This window comes from Ylistrum balloti, unplaced genomic scaffold (genome assembly GCF_031769215.1).
Source record: "Ylistrum balloti isolate Yb309-2 unplaced genomic scaffold, AGI_CSIRO_Ybal_v1 Utg371004, whole genome shotgun sequence".
In the NCBI taxonomy this organism is placed as follows: Eukaryota; Metazoa; Mollusca; class Bivalvia; order Pectinida; family Pectinidae; genus Ylistrum; species Ylistrum balloti.
This window is the reverse complement of record NW_026782560.1, coordinates 93255-115050: the sequence shown is the minus strand read 5'-3', so window position 1 is coordinate 115050 and position 21796 is coordinate 93255. Positions and strand designations below refer to the sequence as shown.

The 21796-nt window shown below is 39.8% G+C and overlaps 1 protein-coding gene across 1 annotated transcript in view; it reads left to right on the top strand.

Moving 5' to 3' along the window:
• Nucleotides 1-21420, top strand: part of LOC132560041 (B-cell lymphoma/leukemia 11B-like) — a 97417-nt gene extending 75997 nt beyond the window's left edge. The window contains exons 3-4 of the mRNA XM_060224698.1: nucleotides 19031-20366; nucleotides 20421-21420. Of these exons, the coding sequence (XP_060080681.1) occupies nucleotides 19031-20366; nucleotides 20421-21420 (2336 nt within the window). The remainder of the gene's footprint in view (nucleotides 1-19030; nucleotides 20367-20420) is intronic.
• Nucleotides 21421-21796: the final 376 nt, after the last annotated feature.

Genomic DNA, 21796 nt, shown 5'->3' with positions numbered 1-21796 from the left:
GTCACGGACAAAGTCACACAATTTGTGCATTTTCTGTTATAAACATCTTCTGTTATACCACATAACTATATCATTGCAAAACAATGAAAAACCATTTAGGTAGTATGCAAACAGGAAAAGGTATGGGTGGGCTTATTACCAGGCATGGGCTTTTCTCTGGATACTTTTTGGTAGATGTCAACCACTTAAGTAGTGGTGTTGTAGTTGGAAGGACATTAGGATCTGAATATATTACAGACAGGTATACATAAGGGGTTTAAGAAAAGCTTGAAATAAGTATGGAGAGCTACTTTTTGTTATGGAGGGCAGTTCTGTATTGATAGATAAGTGTGCTGTGTGGTTTTCATTCATATAAATAAAATTTCTCTACATAAAAGCTGATAGATGGGCAATCATGACAATTATCTATAAGTCATTTAAATCCTCCTAATATGATTCATTTCAAATCTCCCAAGTTCGAAGTGCAAAATCAACCATAACGTTCACCTTAGTGTGAACACTCTTGATCTACCAATGCTAACCAAGGAACAATTTAAAGAAAAAAATATTTCAATGAATGTGGAGTCCTTTTTGGCCTGAAACCATTAATGAGTGTCCTGTCCACCCCTTTGTAAAGTCGTACATTCCACTGCTTTTATGGTGAAGCACTTCTCAAACCAGCCTAAAGACAACCATGCCATTTGAAGATTTCTATCAGGGTTGAAATGACATAAAGCATAAGACATGTATAATTTCCTCAGCTGTAGTGATAGGTGTATGGTGAATGTCACTCAGTTTAAAAATGCCTCCAGCCAAAGGACTCATCGCCACCACTTTTGATACACAAAATTTGAAAGGGGCAGCAATAGTTTCTATTTCTAGAACTTTTGAATTTAGTCAAAAAAAAATCTATTACCATCAATGATCAAGTTTATTGCTTTTTAAATGGCTCTGACACAATTACCTCATGCACTGGAGCCTGGAGAGGTTTAGTTTTGATAAGTGTATATGAAATGTCCTCTGTCCTCTTTATAGAGCTCAATACCTCTTACATCCGGCTAAAATGAGGTATTGAATATCAAATCTAGTGGTCCACAAAGTGTATCCAATAGGTCAAATGTGACACTCCTAAAGTGTCCTATCAAACGTTGGCCTTTCCCTCCGGCCACGCAAATCTTATCTCCTCTTCTTTTTATACATAAACAGTCCTGGACATTTCAAAATGATTAAAAGTTTCCTTCCTTCCCTTCAAAGGAAAAAAAAAAAATAAGAAAAAAATACCTGATTCATTCTATTATGTTTATTTTAGAAATGACTATATCCTATGTCCTGTTTCATTTACTTTTTTACAAAATCTTTCTCTAGTGTCTAGTGATCATACAAAATCTTTCTCTAGTGATCATATAGTCCAACTGTGGATTTTTCTAGGATTTTACACCTACAGGTAAATCATCAATGTGATACATCACAGCAACTACCTTGTCATACGAATAATTTTGGAGGGGATATCTGACAGATTGACTACATCAGACAAATTTGAATAGTCTTAGAATGATGTATTCTCTCGTATAAGCATGTGAGATATTGTTTCACATGCCAACATATGAACCACCTGTAAACTATTTCAATAAACCAATGTCGCAATTTTAAAACTGGAAGTTCTCAATCATTTTGGATCTTTATTTGTGAAATATTTGAAGGTCTAATGCTTTTGTAATGCATGTATCGTTTATTTATAATTTGCTATTTCATTGTGGTTTCACAGAATTAATGAAGCTATGATTTATAATAATTGGTGATTTTGTCATGATTCTAGAAAAAGAACAGAGTTACATAATTAGGGACATACGCTTTGACCTTTATTAATTTTTTCAACAAAGGTCATATTTTAGTCAGACTTCAGTAATTTTAAGTCAAACGTTGTTTCCCAAAATATCAGGATGTATGGGTTCTAAAATTACAGGATCCATACACATATAACAACAAAAGTGGCTGTTTTTATTTTATTTTATCAAAGCATTATCAGAGCAATTGTTGCAAGAGAAGTGGATAAAAATCATACTTATACTGCATATATATACCTCTGACCTCTGACCTCAGGGAAGGGAACAGTTGTTTAGTTTTGGCCAAGATAACCTTCAAACAGGAAAGGGGGAGGAGAAGCTTGTTTGTTTAGCCTGCTAAATATTTCTGTTTTGGTTGCAAGATCTAAATAGAACTACAGTGCCTTTGTGCCTCTGACATTTCAGACAGTGATTTAGGTCAGCTAGCAGCAATCCCTTGCCTCTGACCAATAGTGTAGGGGTGGCTGTTCGGCGCCTGCTGTTACCCCTCCTCACTTCTCCTCTAGCTGTCTAACTCCTTTTTTCTATTTATTTTCCCTGTGCTTCTGTTTCTTGTCCTTTACTTCTTTGACTTTTATCTTTTATATTTCTCCTTCTTGTTTCTGCTGGTCCCCTTACCATTTCCCTGTCTGCTGGTCCTCCACCTCAAACCCCCTCCCCCATCTCTGGTCTACCTCCCTTTACTGCTTGTCATTCACTACTTTTAATAAGTTTTTGACCTCCCAGTCAATCACCTTTCACTGGTGCATCATGAAGGGAGGTAATTGAGAGCACCAAAACCCAAACGATGACAGGATCTTTTATTGTCGCCTCATTTTTTTTTATTCAGTTTTCAGCCACTGCAGATTTTTTATCATTATATGCAATGCCAGGATTATGATAGAATTTACTGTGTCATATCTCTGTAGAATTTTGTAAATTTCAGAGAAAATCAAATGCGGGCAAGGATATATCCTTCTCATTAGATCTGAAAAAAGGGTTGGCTGATGGATTTGAATCACAAATTAATGAAACCTTGCCATCGTGACTAGTATTTTTTATGGCTTTTTAACTTTTTCATATTTATTTTTGACAGCACACTGATGCTACTAACATAAATCTTGTTACAAGGTGTCCTTGACAAGATATTACAGCAGGATCTATAATCGGTGCTAGATGTCCTATGTGGAAAGATAGCTCTGACATGGCTGCAGCTGCCGAAATGGCCCCATCACCTTCATAGCAGAATAAACTGCATCAAGGCTGTTGACAAGCCCTACAACCTAACACACATTCCTCTTGACATCCATAGACACTTAATGTGGTATTGTGAAATCTTTTCCCCAACACTGCTGTTTCAAGATAATGGAACCATGCCTGGTAGTACCACCTTAAGCCATGAAACTGCCAGCAATTCTGCTTCTCTCCAACGCTAATGAGGACAGTTTTAATAGTTTCAAATTTTAGCACCTGTTACTTTGAAAATGTTGAAAACTCCCAAATTACGATGTGACTGGTTATTGTCTGTATGTTGTAGCCTTGACAGTAGGTTAGGTGAGGATTAGAAGTAAACCATCCCTGTGTAACTAGGATTAGAAGTAAACCATCCCTGTGTAACTTATGTACAGCAGCACACAACAGGCCAAACCTGGCAGTATATCATATAAGCACAATGATCTAATCTATTTTTATTGAAAAACTTTGAAAGAAAACATAAAATATTTCATGTTTCATTTTTTTTTTTTTTTTTAAATCTTTTTTTTTTTTTTTTCATTTTTGATGTAAATTTAGCTTTTTGTTTGTTATTTAACCTTGAATATAAGACACACGAGTACCTGTTTCAGATGGCCAATTATTTGTGTCAAAAAAGGAACAAGAAAAATGACTTAATGAGAAATGCTATCTGCCATCAGCCCTCTATAACAGGCTTGGGTTCAAACATCATCAATATTTCAAATGTTTGCTAGTTATTTTTGTATTGGCCGTGTCAGTGGACACTTTCGGGAGTAAATGATATACACAACGGGAAAAGGGTCTCACCGGTGATAAGCATGTTAAGTAAAAATGCAGTTTTACTTGTGCAGGATATGCAAGGTTATACGGACATGTGTTTTAATTATTGATTTCAATCCCGCCCAGGATTATAAGTACAGGGATTGAGGTCAATTCAGCATGGTCAGAATACAACAGAAAAGCTGATGTGTGATGCCAGGGCTGTTGTTGGTAATTGGATAGGTTATGGTCCAATATGGGCCAGCCAGTTGTCAAGTATAAATCAATCAGCCTCACTAGCTCTCTACACTCCCCTCTTATCATTGGCCAATTATCACATCCTCCTCCACCTCCCCCTCCTTCTCCCCACATAGTAAGGCAACCCTCCATCCCTGACCCCCTTGAAGACTGTGCCATCCCTGACCAATTGAAGAATTGATCCATCTTCCATCCCAGACCCCCTTGAATGCTCAAGCACCCCTGACCCTGGCTCATCACTCCTCTATCCCAGATCCTGGATCACTTCATCCTCTATCCCTGACCCTGGCTCATGCCATCCTCTATCCCTGACCCTGGCTCATTCATTCCCTCTTCCAGTCCTGACTATGACTTGATCCAATTTTTGATCCTAAGTCAAACCATCCGCCATCCCAGACTGATTCAGGCCCTACTCCATTCCTTCTGACCCTTAATCCTGTCTGGCCCATTGGCGATAAGAAACCAACACCAGAGATAAAAGGGGATTATATCTCCTCTAACTCTACACAGTGTTTATAGTATATGTTTCCGCCTCATCCTTTATAAGTACACAGGTGAGATTTAAAGATACATCCAGTAAACCTAGCTCTGGACAGAGGCGTGATGTTCTAAAACAGGAATTACGCTTACCAGGTTCCCTGGTTTGGACAGTCTTGTTAAAACTGTTGCAGCATAATTTTTGCACAGAAATGGGTTGAGAAAATAACTAAACAGTTGGGTGTTTTTTTCCAAATAACCTATTTCTGCAAAATGAGATCATTTTGTAGGTAATTAAGAAATAAGATATTCGTTTATAATTGACTACAAGATTCTGCAATTGTGGAACATTTATGTTGGTCACATTAGAAGCAGTATCTGTGATATGGATTAGCCTTAATGCTCTGTATTGTCATTAAGCTTACAGGGTCATTGTAGAATGCTTTCCCACAAAGGTCATACATGCTCATGAATTTGTCATTGTACACACATCACAGCACTGGCGGTACAGTGTCATCGGTGGTAAAGACACTAGTCAATACTAGGAGTTAATTAAACTTCAAACTATCAGTGCTTATGATGCCCTTCAAACAGATACAGCTTGGTCCCAAACCAAAATATATTAAACAGCGGAGATGTCTTCAGCTTTCTTTTTTTGTTGAGTCCAACCCTTGATGAAAAAGTGACATTGTGTACACGATGCAGATAAAAACGTCTACCCATTTGGTAATAACATTCAAGGTTATGTGTCTTAATTGTGTTGTGAATTGTTGGGGCATGACCTTGGGGCCATGGCTACAGCTGCTGTTGTCATTGAGGGATAAAACTTGAGGTTTACAGGACTCTTCTAGAGGAGGTGTTGTGTTTAAATACATATGTGTTGATTGATTTTGGGTGTTCACTCTACCTACACGCCACAGATTCATCATTTTTATGACACATGCAGATGTATCTGTCTCCAAATTAAGATAATTCAGGAACGTTAGTAACAGGGCATTTATCAGGTGATTTGCTTTCTACATTTGAATATTTATTTCATTGTGGTGACATTATACAATTGTATAATTAGGTGTTATGTTTTTACTGCATGGTAGAGTCTCATTATAACAGTGGTATATGTACCAGATATTCAAGTCTAACATGTCAAACTATCATACCAGGGGTTCTAAGCATGGGAATTGTTCTTTACACAAATATCTGGCCAAAATTTAACTTAATTTAAAAAAAATTAAAATTGAAAATTCCAATTGATAGGTCTTGTTTCTCAGGTTTTGTGATCAATTTTCATCATTGGGTATTTTGCTATTGCAACTTTCCTCTGTCCTGATATAGCTGGACACCACCCCTCTCCAGTGTTTGCTGTCATTGAACCATCTGTTACCTATTGTTTCAAGGTCAAATTTATACAGGAAAAATTAATTAATGGTGGTTGATATCACCATAAAGACAAAAGAGAATAAACAGTTTAATAATGGGACCCTGTTCAATATTTATGGTTTGTGTCCGACATCTGATGCTTTGGGCATTGGTCACATACAATATCCAATCCATGCACTCCTGTCTGTACGTGGCAACAGGTGGAAAAGGCTACAACATAAACTAGCTACACCAACAGTTTCACGTGTTTGAATGTTGAAAAAACCTCCTTCAATATCACAGTATTTCTACTGTGCATTGCTGGGGTAGTAGTATCCAGAACAACTTTCTTCGTTTTGTAATTAAACAGGTAGGACAAGATAGCAATCATGAAATACTCAGGCTAGATAGAAATCAGAGCTACTTCAGTGTACCTGTGTTGTCCAACTTTGTAATTGGGGTATTTTTATGACCAGAACATACACCAAGTGACTGGGTAAAGGAATGTGAATAGTGGACCAACTAGAACTTGGCGACTAGAACTGGGCGGACTAAGCGTGCAGTTGAAAGCAGGCTAGTTTAATATGTCCATTGCTGTCAAGTGCGTATATCGCTGTTCTCATGCAGGGACAAGGTGACCCATATCACCACAAGCCAAGCGTGACCACAAGGCCAAAATTAGCAACTCTATAGCTGGGACATAAACTGGTTTGTTGTTGATCTCTGACCTGTTGACGTATTGTTGATAAAGTCTGTATTGTTCACTGTTGGTAACTTAAGTTGTGACTGGCGTTTGGTCATAGTCTCATTAAAACCTATCTTGTCCACTTGAAATCAGGGAACAATAAGTTACGATCTGTATAGGGAAGTAGCCGGGACAATGTCGGTGGTAATTGTATGGGCCTCACAGACCAGTATAAACATTGAATGTTAATATGACACTTCTCTGTGCGACAGCTAGCCAAGGGTTGATATCTCCACGATCTCAAGCCAAAAAACGCCTGTACTTTTAATTGACATTTCTCATGTTACACTGGTCTTCGTGGACAATAATAACTAGTGTATTGAGAGACATAGTCGTCACCATCCCGGCAGACATGGGTAGTTGTTAGTTCTTAATTACTGTTTTTACTGAAGTTCCTAAGACCATACTCTATTGACACAGGTTCTCATGGACTTAGATGGGAATTTTATTTTTGTACTGTCAAAAGATTAGGACTTTACTGATACAGGTTCTGATAGACTTTCAATTTTAGTGGAAATTTTAAGACTACAGCTCACTGCTGTTAAAAATAGGTTCATAAGTCATCAACGTAATCTATATCAAGGTTGGACTTCCACTAGCCTATATAGACCAATACTGTAGCCTGAAGGCTGTCTATATCAAGGTTGGACTTCCACTAGCCTATATAGACCAATACTGTAGCCTGAAGGCTGTCTATATCAGGGTTGGACTTCCACTAGCCTATATAGACCAATACAGTAGCCTGTAGGCTGTCTATATCAAGGTTGGACTTCCACTAGCCTATATAGACCAATACAGTAGCCTGTAGGCTGTCTATATCAAGGTTGGACTTCCACTAGCCTATATAGACCAATACAGTAGCCTGTAGGCTGTCTATATCAAGGTTGGACTTCCAATAGCCTATACAGATCAATGTTGAACCAGCAAGCTACATGCTATCAAAGGCTGTGCCTTCATGCCTACACTTAACCTGAAGTCTCGACAGTCCAAGGCTATCCTGTCCTTACTTATTTTACCTAATACAGATATGTCCTGAATGTCTTCGTTGGGCTATTTATATACCACCTATAGTGTGCAATAAAACCTCCACTTATTACAAAGTATTATGTTATTGAGGGCCACAGACGTGACTACACACTGTATTCAGTATTCACCACCAGCTCCACAATGGTCATTCAGGTGGTTGACCCAATTGCATACTTATCAATGGGAGGTGACTCTTGTAAACAGCCGGTATGGATCTGGGCTAGAGCTCTGGCCAAGGTGATTGACCCTGGCTTTGGCTAATGGCCAGTCCCTTTGAAGTACATTTGTGTTCCCCCTCCAGTGTACCAGGGCCGGGGAGGGGGAGCAATGTATGTTAGCATTAACATCTCATTATGATTGGTCTGGACAGCTATATCAATTACCTGTTAAATTAACACAACTTACTGGGGCCCAACACAGGTTATCTGTGCTTACAACACAGGCTGTCCACAGAAACTGTTTGAACTTAATGTTGAGTCAACATCATTAGTAGATGGTATCAACTAAGTACTTGTTAATGACAGTGTCTGGATAATTGGACCAAACAGTGATATCTATGTATACAGGCCTCTGGACTTGGTAGTGGGGGGGGGGGGGCTGTGTAGGGGGAGCATAGCCACTGGACTGTGGGGGCCTCAGTAACTGGACTGGGTAGGGGGTTATATAGGGGGAGCATAGCCACTGGACTGTGGGGGCCACAGTAACTGGACTGGGTAGGGGGTTATATAGGGGGAGCATAGCCACTGGACTGGAGAGTTGGGACCACAGACATTGGACTGGGAGGAGGGTGGATAGCACTGTGAGTGGACTGGGTAAGGGAGCTATGATGGGGATCAAAGCCTTTTGGGTGGGGGAACCATAGTGAGTGGACTGTGGAGGACCACAGTGACTGGATGAGGTAGGGAATTATGTGGGGGACCAAACTGACAGCACTGGGATAGGGTTAAGATCACTGCTACTGGACTGGCCAAAAAGTATAAAAACCCTTCGCAAGTTGTAGAAGTGGTGAAGGTGATGTGTGAAGGCAGTTATGATGTTGATATGACAAGGACACAAGATCATGGGTATCACCATTTGGTGGGGTACTTCATGGTACTGATTGGACAAGTAGCTGTTGGACACTCTTACTTTGCTTCAAACAGTGGCACATAGATAGCTGATGCTACAGACATTGTAAAGGCATTAGGAACACTTGTTTTTGATTGGGCAGTTCTTGTATGGTGTCGACAGACAGGGGATCTAGGTAGTCCAGCTACATTGAGGTAATATTTCAACAAGACCAAAGTATTCATTGTACCAACAAAACAGCAAATGTTTATAGGTATCAGGGCCAAACTTTATGGTTCTTCCATTTACACCTTGTTCTTTTTAACTGTCACTGATACTTTTGTGAGCAGAACAAAAACATGCCAATGTTATTGGACATGGTTGTGGCCTTGTACTATAGCAGGGATCCCGTGATGGTCAGCAACAGGGGTTAGTCACCTCATAAGTCATCCTCTATGGCCACTTGGGCCACACAAAAGACATAGGTGGTTAGCGAACACAACATTTGTACAGATGTTTTATCGAGATCTGAGGGGGCTAGTGACCTGTGTCCTTACCTAGCTAACAGTGCCAGATCTGAGCCCTGGCTCCCAGGCCTTCCTGATTGATCAGGTGTGAATCTCATTAGGAGGCACCACATGGGTGAACGGACAACACCGTTTACCTGTAACCATACATAATTTAACGATGGACTCAGGTGTGACGAAGCTGTCACCAAACATGGCTTGTGTTTCCTGTTAGGTAAAAGAACTTGTCCTTCATTTTGCATATGTATTCACATCCAGAATATGTATCTTTATTAAATTCTATGTCCATTTGGACAAGGTAAGGGGGTGGTGATGGTTTTAACATAACAAGAGAGGAGAGAGTGAAGATGTGATAAATTCAACTAAGAAATTGACCTCAGATGACCAGAACAGGGGCATGGAAACTACTTGCCTTGAGTTCACTTTCACAGTCCATTACAGTTTGAGCTCTAAACAGAATAAATTGAAAGTAGAAACCATTCTCTATCTGTAGGGGTGTTGGTACACTCTAAGCTCATTTGAATGTTTGAGGTCGAAGGTCCAGAGGCGGCTGGTTTCTCCAGGTATAAGTATATAGAATGGATTTGACAGGTTATAAGAAGCGAAATTTGTACAAGTACAGATCCTAACTTGCCAACACAAACATCAAACCTTTTCTTGGGTTGTATATTTTATTCGTTGTAAATCTTTCTCTTTTTTTTTACAAAGTGAAAAAAGTAATTTGCGATGCAGTAAAACCTGCATGTTGTGCAGGACACAGGTGGTCTCAACTGTGTTCATTTACTGGTATTTAAATCTCATAAATATCTGTACCATCCAGCTTGTTTACCGTACCTACAGGTATTATATGGTTTTATCACAGAATTTAGATCTTAAAAGAAGAAAAAAAATCATTGAAATAATTTGAAATTATAGCCAGAGTCTAGTTTCTTTTCCCAATGAATAAAGCTTAATTCAAGCTAATGGAATGAATGTATTCAGAACAATAAAATTTGAAAGACAGAAATTTGGTTAAGCAATATTTAGTGGCTTTAGACACAATTGGTCAGTAGTAAAAGAGGCTTGGTTTACTGGCTAATATTAGTGGAGTTTTTTATTCTTAACAAGAAAAATAGAGTACCATAGTACAGAATAGCCCGGGTAGAGTTCGAGGACTCGGTGACAATGGTGTATAATGTAGTTCTATGTGAATTAGCAAGGTAATTTAGTTTAGGGACAGCGCTGGTCACATTTCTCCTTTTGTATTGTCATGTAAGGTAGAGGTGACGTAAAGAGTGCTCAGGCCTACATAATAGCACAGAGTGAAAAAAGCTTCCCCTCTTCACTCCGCACAATACAAATCTCTAGCCAACCTCGGAGTCAGTCTCACCTCGCAGAAAATTCAAGGTCTTTTAATTGTTCGACGTGGCAATGCGCTTTATTCATTGTCACTGCCAAAAACTAATAACCTTAAATATATTTACACTGATAACTCTTGACCAAAGTTAACAAAGAAACTACTTTTTCTTATTCTGTTTACAACAAGATCTTATTGTAGAGTTTTAAACAAATATTGTCAGTTGAGACATAATTGGTGACTGGTTGTTTAATGAAATGTGAAGATTAGGGTCTGCATTGGTCATACACAGCACTGATCCCATAGTCACAACAAGGACAACAATGATGCTTTTGTTACGGCCTTTCTAATTGGTCGTTATTCACCAATGACAGGCCTCAATACATGTGATGAAAAATTTTATTTATTCTGCATTATTTCTTTATCAGGTATTTCATCGTGCATGTGAAAAAGGATTAAGATTATTCACATGTTGAAATTTAAAGGTTTAAAAGTGGTCTGAGACATTTGTTGTGGTGAACATTATAAAATATATATTGTCAATGCCCATGTCAGTACAGCTAAACAAACAAATTAATAACCTTGTGGGGTTAGAGGTGCTTTTGTGCAATTTTATTTCGTACGCAGATTCATGCAAGCATGATCAAGTCAAACTGTTGGTAGTGTTTTTTGTTGTTAAAATGTTTAATTACGGTACAGTGAGTTTTTGACTACTGTATATGCTAGTTACATTGACACACCTGTAACAACCTGATGATGGTGCTGATTACCTGTCTATATATAGTTTGTCCGTGTGTCGTTACACAGAGGGTAGTGACACGCTGTTGTATTGATCCTGTTTTATGACCACTCAAAATCGATAAGTGCATAAATTAGATATGTACTTATCACAGCAGTAGTCACTCTGACCCATCACACATGGCAAAGATGACACCGACAGTCTGACACAACGTAACGCCTCACCAACTGCATGCTTGGCCAAACACTGAAGCACTGGATCCCATCACACGTGTCAACTTAATTTCAAATAAAGGAAACCGAAAAAAAAAAAAAAATTGCATATGGGTTCAATTCTACTGAAATCTGGCCTCTTAAGTTTAATTATGGTGAGTTTTCACCTGGCAGTTTGAAGATGGGGGTCAGATTACCTGCACAACTTAAGTTGTATTTAAGATGTATCTATTTCAGCCATTGCTGTGGTCTGTCTGTGTAATCTACCTGTGGTGACTTTACCTATCTGTAGAGGTATCGATCCCCAGGTAGGAAGTAATACACCTAAACTTTGGACGATGTCGATGTTGAGTTGGGGACCTGTTCTACTCTACTTGGTGGTCATTGTCTAGACGTCATGTGATCACCAGTTCATTTCAGGACAGCCAATGAGAGTAAAAGTAGGTCAAAGCCGTGTTATAGGTCACACAGGTGACCACAAGTGGTTACAGAGGGACGGCATAGAAGTACACATGTGTACACATATGTACTATGAACACTTTTTAGTGGTGTCTCCTATAGGTGTCACTTGTGGACATAATATGTAAATTGACCCAGTGGATTAGGGGGTATTGATTGAAATTTCTTGTCTATTTGATCAAACCCAAAAGTTCTCGCCTGGTAAAACCTTCGGCATTGTAACTTGTCACTGACAAGGTGTACCTTTAAATCCTGCCAATGTTATGCCAGGATCGTCTCTTGTAAGAAAGACCCATGTCCATTTTTCTGTGTTGTGACGTAGTAACGGCTTTGACTACTGGATTTTGAAGAAAAAAAAATGGGGGATAAAAAGTCAAAAGAAGAATAAAGAGGAGGGCAAGATTTACCTCATTAAAATTCAGTTCAAATAGAATTTTAATGAAATTCTTGGCTAGTTGTGTGTGCTAGCAGCTGTACTAGAGAGAGGTAGGCAGTGTGTTTTGTCCTGGGCTGCCCCGTCCAACAGCTGTCTGCAAGGTTACACAATGTTCGCAGGTTACAGCATGCTTCAGACACACTGCAGGTTACTTCTGTAATGACATTTGTCAACCCTGTGATTATGTCACTCTATTCATTTGCAAATTTGCTTTTTCCCCACCAGCCTCGCCATGTTTATAACGGGTCACACTGTAGAATATGCTGGGGTCAATCTTTGTTCGTTCATGCAAATTGGGTACAATGGTGTGTTGGACAATTGACGTAGCCCGATTTACTTGATAGAGAGTGCAAGCAAGCATGGAAATGTGATATGTAGATACTTCACGAGATTTTTTTTTTTATTTGTTTTGTACAAAATTGCCACCTTTCTCATGACAGGCGCTGATAAAATTATATTTCTCACCAGTACTGAGAGGGGTTGGGGGTTTTGTTGGCTGGGGTAAGTGTGCTGGGTAAATGTGGTGAGTTTGCCCAAGACAATTATTCCCTGTCAGAGAAATCCATTTTACAAGCCTTATAATTATTGTTAAATGTAATTGTCAAACTTAATTACTTTTGGAACATAAATCCCTTGAGATGTAATAGCTTTTCAATAGGAGTCAGTTGTAGGTCTTGCATAACATTAGCATGATCTGTACTGAAAATTGTTCTATCAAGAATAACTTTCTCATTTTGATGAAAAGATAACATGACACTATTAACACATAGGAAAAATGAAAACTATTCATAGATGGCCGAAAAATCAATAGCTTAAAGCATTTAGTGTTTTCTTCAAATACTTGCTTCTGGAATTGATGGATTGACGAGAAAGCGTGTTGGCCTGTTGGTGTTGATTCGATGCAGTTCTATTAATCTACACCGATCAACAGCTTCCTCTCCTGCCAAACAGCCCAACACACATACCAATCACCACTGTCAGAAAATCTTTACTTTAACCTCTTGTGCAATTTGAAAATGCCATGGTGTTTAGTATGTTCATTAGTGACCTCAACATCAAGACATCGACCTTGTCGGCCAAACATTGAACAGGTCTACTGCTAAAGTAATCCATTGCTTTTATGGATTTAGATAATTTGTGAAGGGGAAGGGGTCTGAATTTATTTGTTTGAATTTTAAACTGCAGACTGCAACAGTGTTTTCTTATTATCCGAAACGGAAAACATGCATAGTTAGTGGTTTTGTTTTAAAAAGAATAGGATAAGCCCACACCAGTATTTTGTTTTGTAGGTGTCATTAATCCACAGTGAGAGGTAAGGTAAGAATTAGACTTCAGCCTTGGTTTACAAATTGTAAGTGGAGGAAAATGTAAAAAGACAAGACATGAAGACTAATTGAAGCCTTGTATTAGAAATAAGATGTTTGGACAAGATAGGAAAGATAGGGATGCTGGAACATCAACTGAATCCATACAATGCTCTCCACCTAGCCTTTTACTGTGATTGAGTTAGAAGCATGGACATGTTAAGTCTGAAGAATGCCCATACATTTTAAATTGGATTCTGTTTCCATGGCCCTTAGGTCCACTCTGGTCATTGATACAGGTTAAAACATGAGAATGAGCCTGATATATCAGTGTTACAATACCAACAATACCGCTAGGTTATCAATTATACCACTGGAAATAGGGTGGATGGATATTGAATATTCTGATCAGAATTCTGGTATTATCAGATGTTAGATATGGGTCAATGATAAAGCTGTTGTCTGCAATATATGCTCAGACGGATAATGTTTGTCTAGTATGTCCCTATAAATGATACAGGTTGTCAGATTGTACATGATGTCAGATTGTACAGGATTTGTCTCCAGTCATTGGTACAGGTTGTCAGATTGTACAGGATTTGTCTCCAGTCATTGGTACAGGTTGTCAGATTGTACATGATGATTTGTCTCCAGTCATTGGTACAGGTTGTCAGATTGTACATGATGTCAGATTGTCAGATTGTACATGATGTCAGATTGTACAGGATTTGTCTCCAGTCATTGGTACAGGTTGTCAGATTGTACAGGATTTGTTTCCAGTCATTGGTACAGGTTGTCAGATTGTACATGATGTCAGATTGTACAGGTTTTGTCTCCAGTCATTGGTACAGGTTGTCAGATTGTACAGGATTTGTCTCCAGTCATTGGTACAGGTTGTCAGATTATACATGATGTCAGATTGTACAGGATTTGTCTCCAGTCATTGGTACAGGTTGTCAGATTGTACATGATGTCAGATTGTACAGGATTTGTCTCCAGATTGTACATGATGTCAGATTGTACAGGATTTGTCTCCAGTCATTGGTACAGGTTGTCAGATTGTACAGGATGTCAGATTGTACAGGATTTGTCTCCAGTCATTGGTACAGGTTGTCAGATTGTACAGGATTTGTCTCCAGTCATTGGTACAGGTTGTCAGATTGTACAGGATTTGTCTCCAGTCATTGGTACAGGTTGTCAGATTGTAAATGATTTGTCTCCAGTCATTGGTACAGGTTGTCAGATTGTACATGATGTCAGATTGTACAGGATTTGTCTCCAGTCATTGGTACAGGTTGTCAGATTGTACAGGATTTGTCTCCAGTCATTGGTACAGGTTGTCAGATTGTACAGGATTTGTCTCCAGTCATTGGTACAGGTTGTCAGATTGTACAGGATTTGTCTCCAGTCATTGGTACAGGTTGTCAGATTGTACAGGATTGTTTGTCTCCAGTCATTGGTACAGGTTGTCAGATTGTAAAGGATTTGTCTCCAGTCATTGGTACAGGTTGTCAGATTGTACATGATGTCAGATTGTACAGGATTTGTCTCCAGTCATTGGTACAGGTTGTCAGATTGTACAGGATCTGTCTCCAGTCATTGGTACAGGTTGTCAGATTGTACAGGATTTGTCTCCAGTCATTGGTACAGGTTGTCAGATTGTACAGGATTTGTCTCCAGTCATTGGTACAGGTTGTCAGATTGTACAGGATCTGTCTCCAGTCATTGGTACAGGTTGTCAGATTGTACAAGATTTGTCTCCAGTCATTGGTACAGGTTGTCAGATTGTACAGGTTGTCAGATTGTACAGGTTGTCAGATTGTGCAAGATTTGTCTCCAGTCATTGGTACAGGTTGTCAGATTGTACAGGATTTGTCTCCAGTCATTGGTACAGGTTGTCAGATTGTACAGGTTGTCAGATTGTACATGATGTCAGATTGTACAGGTTGTCAGATTGTACAGGTTTTATTTTCAGTCAGTAGTTCAGGTTTTCAGATTTTAAGGTTTCATTTCTCTCATGTCGGATTGTACAGGTTTTGTCTCTTGTCAGTAGTAGAAGGCTGACGCTGGGAACAGCTGCCTTTATGTCTGTAGACAGAAACTTTTGTCCACTGTGAGTAGCAGGTGCTCTCCCTCACACTGAGTGGTGTCTACATCTCCCCAGATAAACAACATCATACACACAATTTTATCTACATGTGTTTTATTTTAACACCAGGCAGGGAAATTGTTTAGTGGTCAGGTATGATTACATGAATGCAAGAAAACAAATATATCTACTGTTTGTGATTTTTGTTGTGCTAATGAGGCGTCATGGTTGAATTTTCCCGATGTTTGATGTTGGTTACTTACTGGTGTAGTCCTCAGGTACACTGTTCTGATCAGTTTGAGGTCCTGAAGGAGGACTCCATCTCTTGTTTTGTCCTGTCTGTAGAAACTAGTATACATTAACGTATTAATTAGGAAACATACTGTGAAGGACACAACCTAAACGGTGGCTAATGAAACATTTACCTAACATCATGTAAATTATACATAATTAGTGTCGAGGTCACGAAGGCAGAACACATGAAATATTAAAACGTTGCTGGCCATGGAATAACTTAACAAAACTGTCAAAATTATCTGTCCTCCATCTGATTAAACAGGTTTATTTATTTATCTCATTTGTTAAAACTATCTGTAGCAGTAGATTGGCGGTATCAAAAAGGATATTAAGTTGGGTTGTATAAATTCTGAGTAGCATACAAGCAAGACAACTCCACTGTGCTAGAAATGTTGTGGGATATCCTAGGATGGAAGCTAACTTTGTATGGGTATATGTGCATGTGTGTATGTGTGGGCGATGGTGTGAGGAAACAGACGACCCGTGTCCATCTATGTGAAGGTCGACTAGGTCGTAGAATGTCGCGATGGTTGTCACCACAACTGTCTAGCTTTTACATGCAGACACATCGATCATTGAATCATCAGTCAATAGTCGCCTCTGACAGTTATTTTAAATTCAAACAATATGTAAAATATATATATAGCACAGAGTGGAGAAAGCATTAAAGTTTGTCTCGATTGTGGTCACGCTCCAGTCTAGGGACACAAGGGGCGTGACAGAGAAGTTAAGTGTTAACGAGATCCCATCAACACTACTTCAATATAATACAGTACAATACACAGGTACTAAAAGTATAAATGTTTCGTAGACTTTGCCTGTAGCGATTAATCATAGGAGTATAAATGTTACTTATAGCTTGTTGACGATAGAAAATGTGTTAATAAGTTGTGCTTTTATTATAAGGTCTTTACCACAGGTTTACAGGTGTAAAAGGTTTAAGTAACTGTACCTGTATGTAGGAGTTGGCCCCCATGGCGACCCCCCTCCCCATTGTCTGGTCAGCACTCAGACACATATATACTACCACTATAATAATCTATACAGGTAAAAAAAAGCCAGACCCATATTGATTCAGGACATAAATGCATATTGTCTAAAATATTTAAAAAGCATGTGGGCTGTCACGGACTGACATAACACTATACCCAGGGCCAGTATTTGCCCAGTCCTGCCATAGAACAAACAAGAAGTATTGAATTTCTACAACCCTGCACCATACAAGGTCATCCTGGATATGCAGGCTTGATCTCAGGTTTACAATTGGTATATCCCCAGCCCATAGTTACTGTACCATCTAATAATTTACTACAGAAAAGGTTTTACATATTCTCATGTGTTACGGTAGGCTGGGTTGTTAGCCCGAAGTTGATATAGCCTAGGTTTTCCCTAGTTTACTGTAGCCTGGGTTACAGTCCTTAAATTACTGTAACCCAGGTTACTGTCCTTAAATTACTATAACCCAGGTTACTGTCCTTAAATTACTGTAACCTGGGTGTCAGTCCCAAATCTACTGTCCCAAAGTTACTGTAGCCTGGGTTACTGTCACTAAATTACTGTATCCCAGGTTACTGTTCCTAGTCTGCCTGTCTGTAAATCACTGTAACCTATGTTGTTAATTATTCCTACTCTACTTTTCTCTTTGGTCTGTAACTGTGGTTGTTGTCCCTACTATCACTGTCTCATACAACACATAAACAAAACCTGGCCCAAATATATAAACTCTATCTGCATGCAGTGTCAACTGACTCATTTTCCACTCATTGTCTGACATTTCGATGCAGTGTGTAAAAAAAGGTTCACAGAGAGAACTTGGTCAGCCTGGCTACTGATATAATAGGGTAATTATTGACGTGTTTGTTGGGTATATAAAGTACAAGTTGAATAATGAGGTTTGATATCAATGGAAGTCCCTGGCTACACATGGTAACCACACTGGGTCCTAGAGGGATTTATGATGAGTTGACCCTGGTCTTTGTGCTAGGCCATATGATATTTCAAGGACTAGCTAGAACAGGTGCACCTTAAAGAGCAGTGGTGCACCGCCCAACCCACACTAAACATTCCCCTTGTGTTATGACTCTTGAGATCTATTTAACTAAGATCCTAGTCGGATTTAAAAGTGGGTTTGTTTAAACATGTACGGTACAAACTTACAAGTCTATTTTTAGTAAGAAAATTATAATGAACATTGTTCTTTCCAGTATTGCATTTAGAATTGGTATATTGGTCTTTTATTAACCCACTCACTGTTTTTAAATTAAACTGTATGTCCCTTGTGTTAAATCGTATGCCCCTGGTGTTAAGTTGTATGTCCATAGTGTTAAGTTGTATGTCCATAGTGTTAAGTTGTATGTCCATGTCCATAGCATTAAACTGGATGTCCATAGATTTAAGCTATATGTCCAGGTTTTACACTGGACGTCCAGGATATTAAGTTGTATGTGGAGGGTGTGAAGCTGTTTGTCCAGGGTTTTAAGAAGTAAATACATTTATCCTACCTTACCTATTCTGTGATATGGAATTGTCCACCAGTTTTACACTGATCATGTATGTATGAATTAATCTTCCTCTGGGAGCTCCAATAATTGCAATTACCAGTATGAAACCATCTCCGGCCAGCAAAAATCAATGATGTTGATCTGCACAAACTTGTCTTTGGTGCAAACCTCATTAAATTATGGAATTTTTTTCTGAGTGTCTCAAGGTTTTCAGTGTTGGGAACATACTGATGATCGTGAATGCAAGGTAAGCAAGTAATGGCTCAGGGCTGCAAGGAAAGGTCATTCCTGGACAATTACACAGAAGAAACAGTAAGTAGAAGTGAGAGTGTGAACAGATTAATGGATTGGCTAGTTTGTTTATGATGCAGAGATAGTCCATGATAGCTCAATATCTAACAGTCCTTTGGTTTTTGTGTACTTTCAGAACCATCCAAGTTTGTGTGTGATTCCTGCAAGTCTACATTTGGTTCAGCATGGTCACTTCTACAACATGCTCAGAAAGAACATGGCATGCGCATCTACACAACTTCCCTGGATAAGCAGCAGAAATACCCGGATCATAAAAAGGAGCGTGATGAACGAGATCAGCGTGACCATGTTCAGCATGACCGTGAGCATCGTGAAAATCGTGAGCACCGACATCATGAAAAGCATAATTCAAGTCCTAGTAACCACAGGAGTCATCAGCTATCGAATCCTCCCCAGCAACAGCAAGCACCTCAGCATCAACCAAAACAACGAGACGAGCAACGTGACACCCCTCTCTTGTGTCAGCCCCTCGACCCACATCGAACACCTCCCTCGGCTAGCTCCGCAGGAAGTGCGGACAGTGGCAACCATCTACTGCAAGATGGTGGCCATCATCTACTGCCACCTCATCCGTCACCACATTCTTCTCCCTTCTTGTTCAAATTTCCATTTGATCGACCACCACCATTGTCCCCAGGGTTGCCATTCCGGCCCCCTGGTCTTGGGATGGATTTCCCTATTGTGAGTGAGCCCTCTTTACCGAGATCATTTGTGGGCTTCCCACCTATGTTTGATGGTGGACCTTCACCACCATTTCCGAATCTGTTTGAACGGCCAAGGCAATCACCTGTAGGAATCGAAGAATCATTTTACTCACAACGGCTTAGGCAGCTAGCATCATCAACTTCAGGATCGCCATCACCAGTTAGAAAGCAGACTCCTCCTTTTTCCCAGCCAGGTCCGTCACCGACCACCTTTCCACCTGTGACTCCTCCGAGCTCCCTTTCCTCTGATATAGAGAAGCCACAGCACGGATCTGGCAGTATCACCCCTCCAGCGAAGCTCAAGTCCTGTGAATTCTGTGGCAAATCATTTCGCTTTCAGAGCAATTTGATAGTACACAGAAGGTCTCATACTGGCGAGAAGCCATTCAAATGCCCTCTTTGTCCACATGCATGTACGCAACAGAGCAAGCTCAAACGACACATGAAGACACACATGAACAAATCTCCATTGTCAATGTCGAATGCATCAAATATGTCCAATGACGGAAGTCTAGCCTCAGGCAGCAGCACCCCGGATTCGAGTAAGCGTTTTATAGATGATGATGAGGAAGAAGATGAGGAAGAAGAGGAAGAAATGGAAGAGGAGATGGAAGAAGATGAAGAGATGGCTCTTGGAATGGATGAGGAAGCCTACAAAAATAGCTTCAAAGAGGGGTTTAATCCACCGAAGAAGTTGGAGGTCAATTCTTCTCCAAAGTCCAGTGAGCTAGCAGCAAGGCTATTAGAGCCTGCATCCAGTCCAGATCGCCAGGACCAGCACAAGGAACCAGAGCGTGCTAGTCCTTACACAGACAGAACCAGTCTCCTGTCTGAGGTCATGAAAAATACAGGTCTGACAAATTACCCAGAATACAACGAAGCTTTCAAACAAGCCATGGCAGAGCGGGTTACCTCCCCTGTGGGTGGACAAGAAGAGCAGACATCAGAGAACTGCAGCAACAACAGCAGCAACAGCAGCCAAGATGGGATGAAGGAGGATAATCATAAGAAGTCTTCTTCTGATTCAGATTCTGAGACACAATGCTACAAGAAGATCAAGAATGAACCTGTGGATACGGGATCTTTCCCTACTAATAACATGGAAAACCATCACATCTACTCCCTGTGGGGCTCCATGGGGTTTCCAGCCCCACCCCCTCAAGATTTCTATCATCTTTCTCTTTCGGGGATGCAGTTTGACGGTGTAGGTTCAAACCATAATGGATACAGTCCTTCAACCCCGGAGAGTGCCTTGAAATCATTCAATGCACAGACCCCACCGAAACCTGGGCCCAGCACTCCTGTCTCAGGAGATGCAGCTCACATGAGGAAGGATAGAATCAGAAATGATACCTGTGAGTTTTGTGGCAAGATCTTCAAGAACTGCAGCAATCTCACTGTTCATCGCAGGTCTCATACAGGTGAAAAGCCGTACAAATGTATTCTGTGTAATTATGCTTGTGCTCAATCTAGCAAGCTTACAAGGCATATGAAAACACATGGGCGTATAGGAAAGGATGTCTACAAATGTAAATTCTGCTTGATGCCGTTCTCAGTTCCTAGTACACTGGAGAAACACATGAGGAAATGTGTGGAAAACAGAACACCCGGACTTATCCGGGAAACCGACTCGGATTCTACATCAAGTAATGCTACCACACCAACCCTGAATTGTCAACCCGGTATTCTGCAGGAATCCAGTATGGACAAAAGTAGTGCTAACGTTCCCATGAACTGTGCGCCTGGAATTCTACAGGACACAAGTCTAGACAAGAATAGCTCTAGCACACCCAATCTTTGACTGAAAAATCTATTGCTCAATGGCAAATTCTGTCAGTGAATTTTTTTTAAATATGTAATTATATGGACTGTCTTTTTAAGATTCTGTTGTATGGCATATTATATATTGTAATTATTATAGAATCAATTTGTGGGTCTTTAAATGATTTGTTGACACATAAGCACGGTGCAACTCATGCACCTTGAGGTTTTCCCCCTGTTTTTTAATAGCACAATACTCGTAGCGGGAGTTGCTTAGTCTTAATCATCCTATTGTTCTTGTTCAGTGGAAAGACACTAACATTTGGACGTATGCTACTTTTTATGACCGGTGGATCTGTTTATGAATAATGTATTTTGAATATTGACTTTCATCATTTCTCATGGTGCATGTGAAA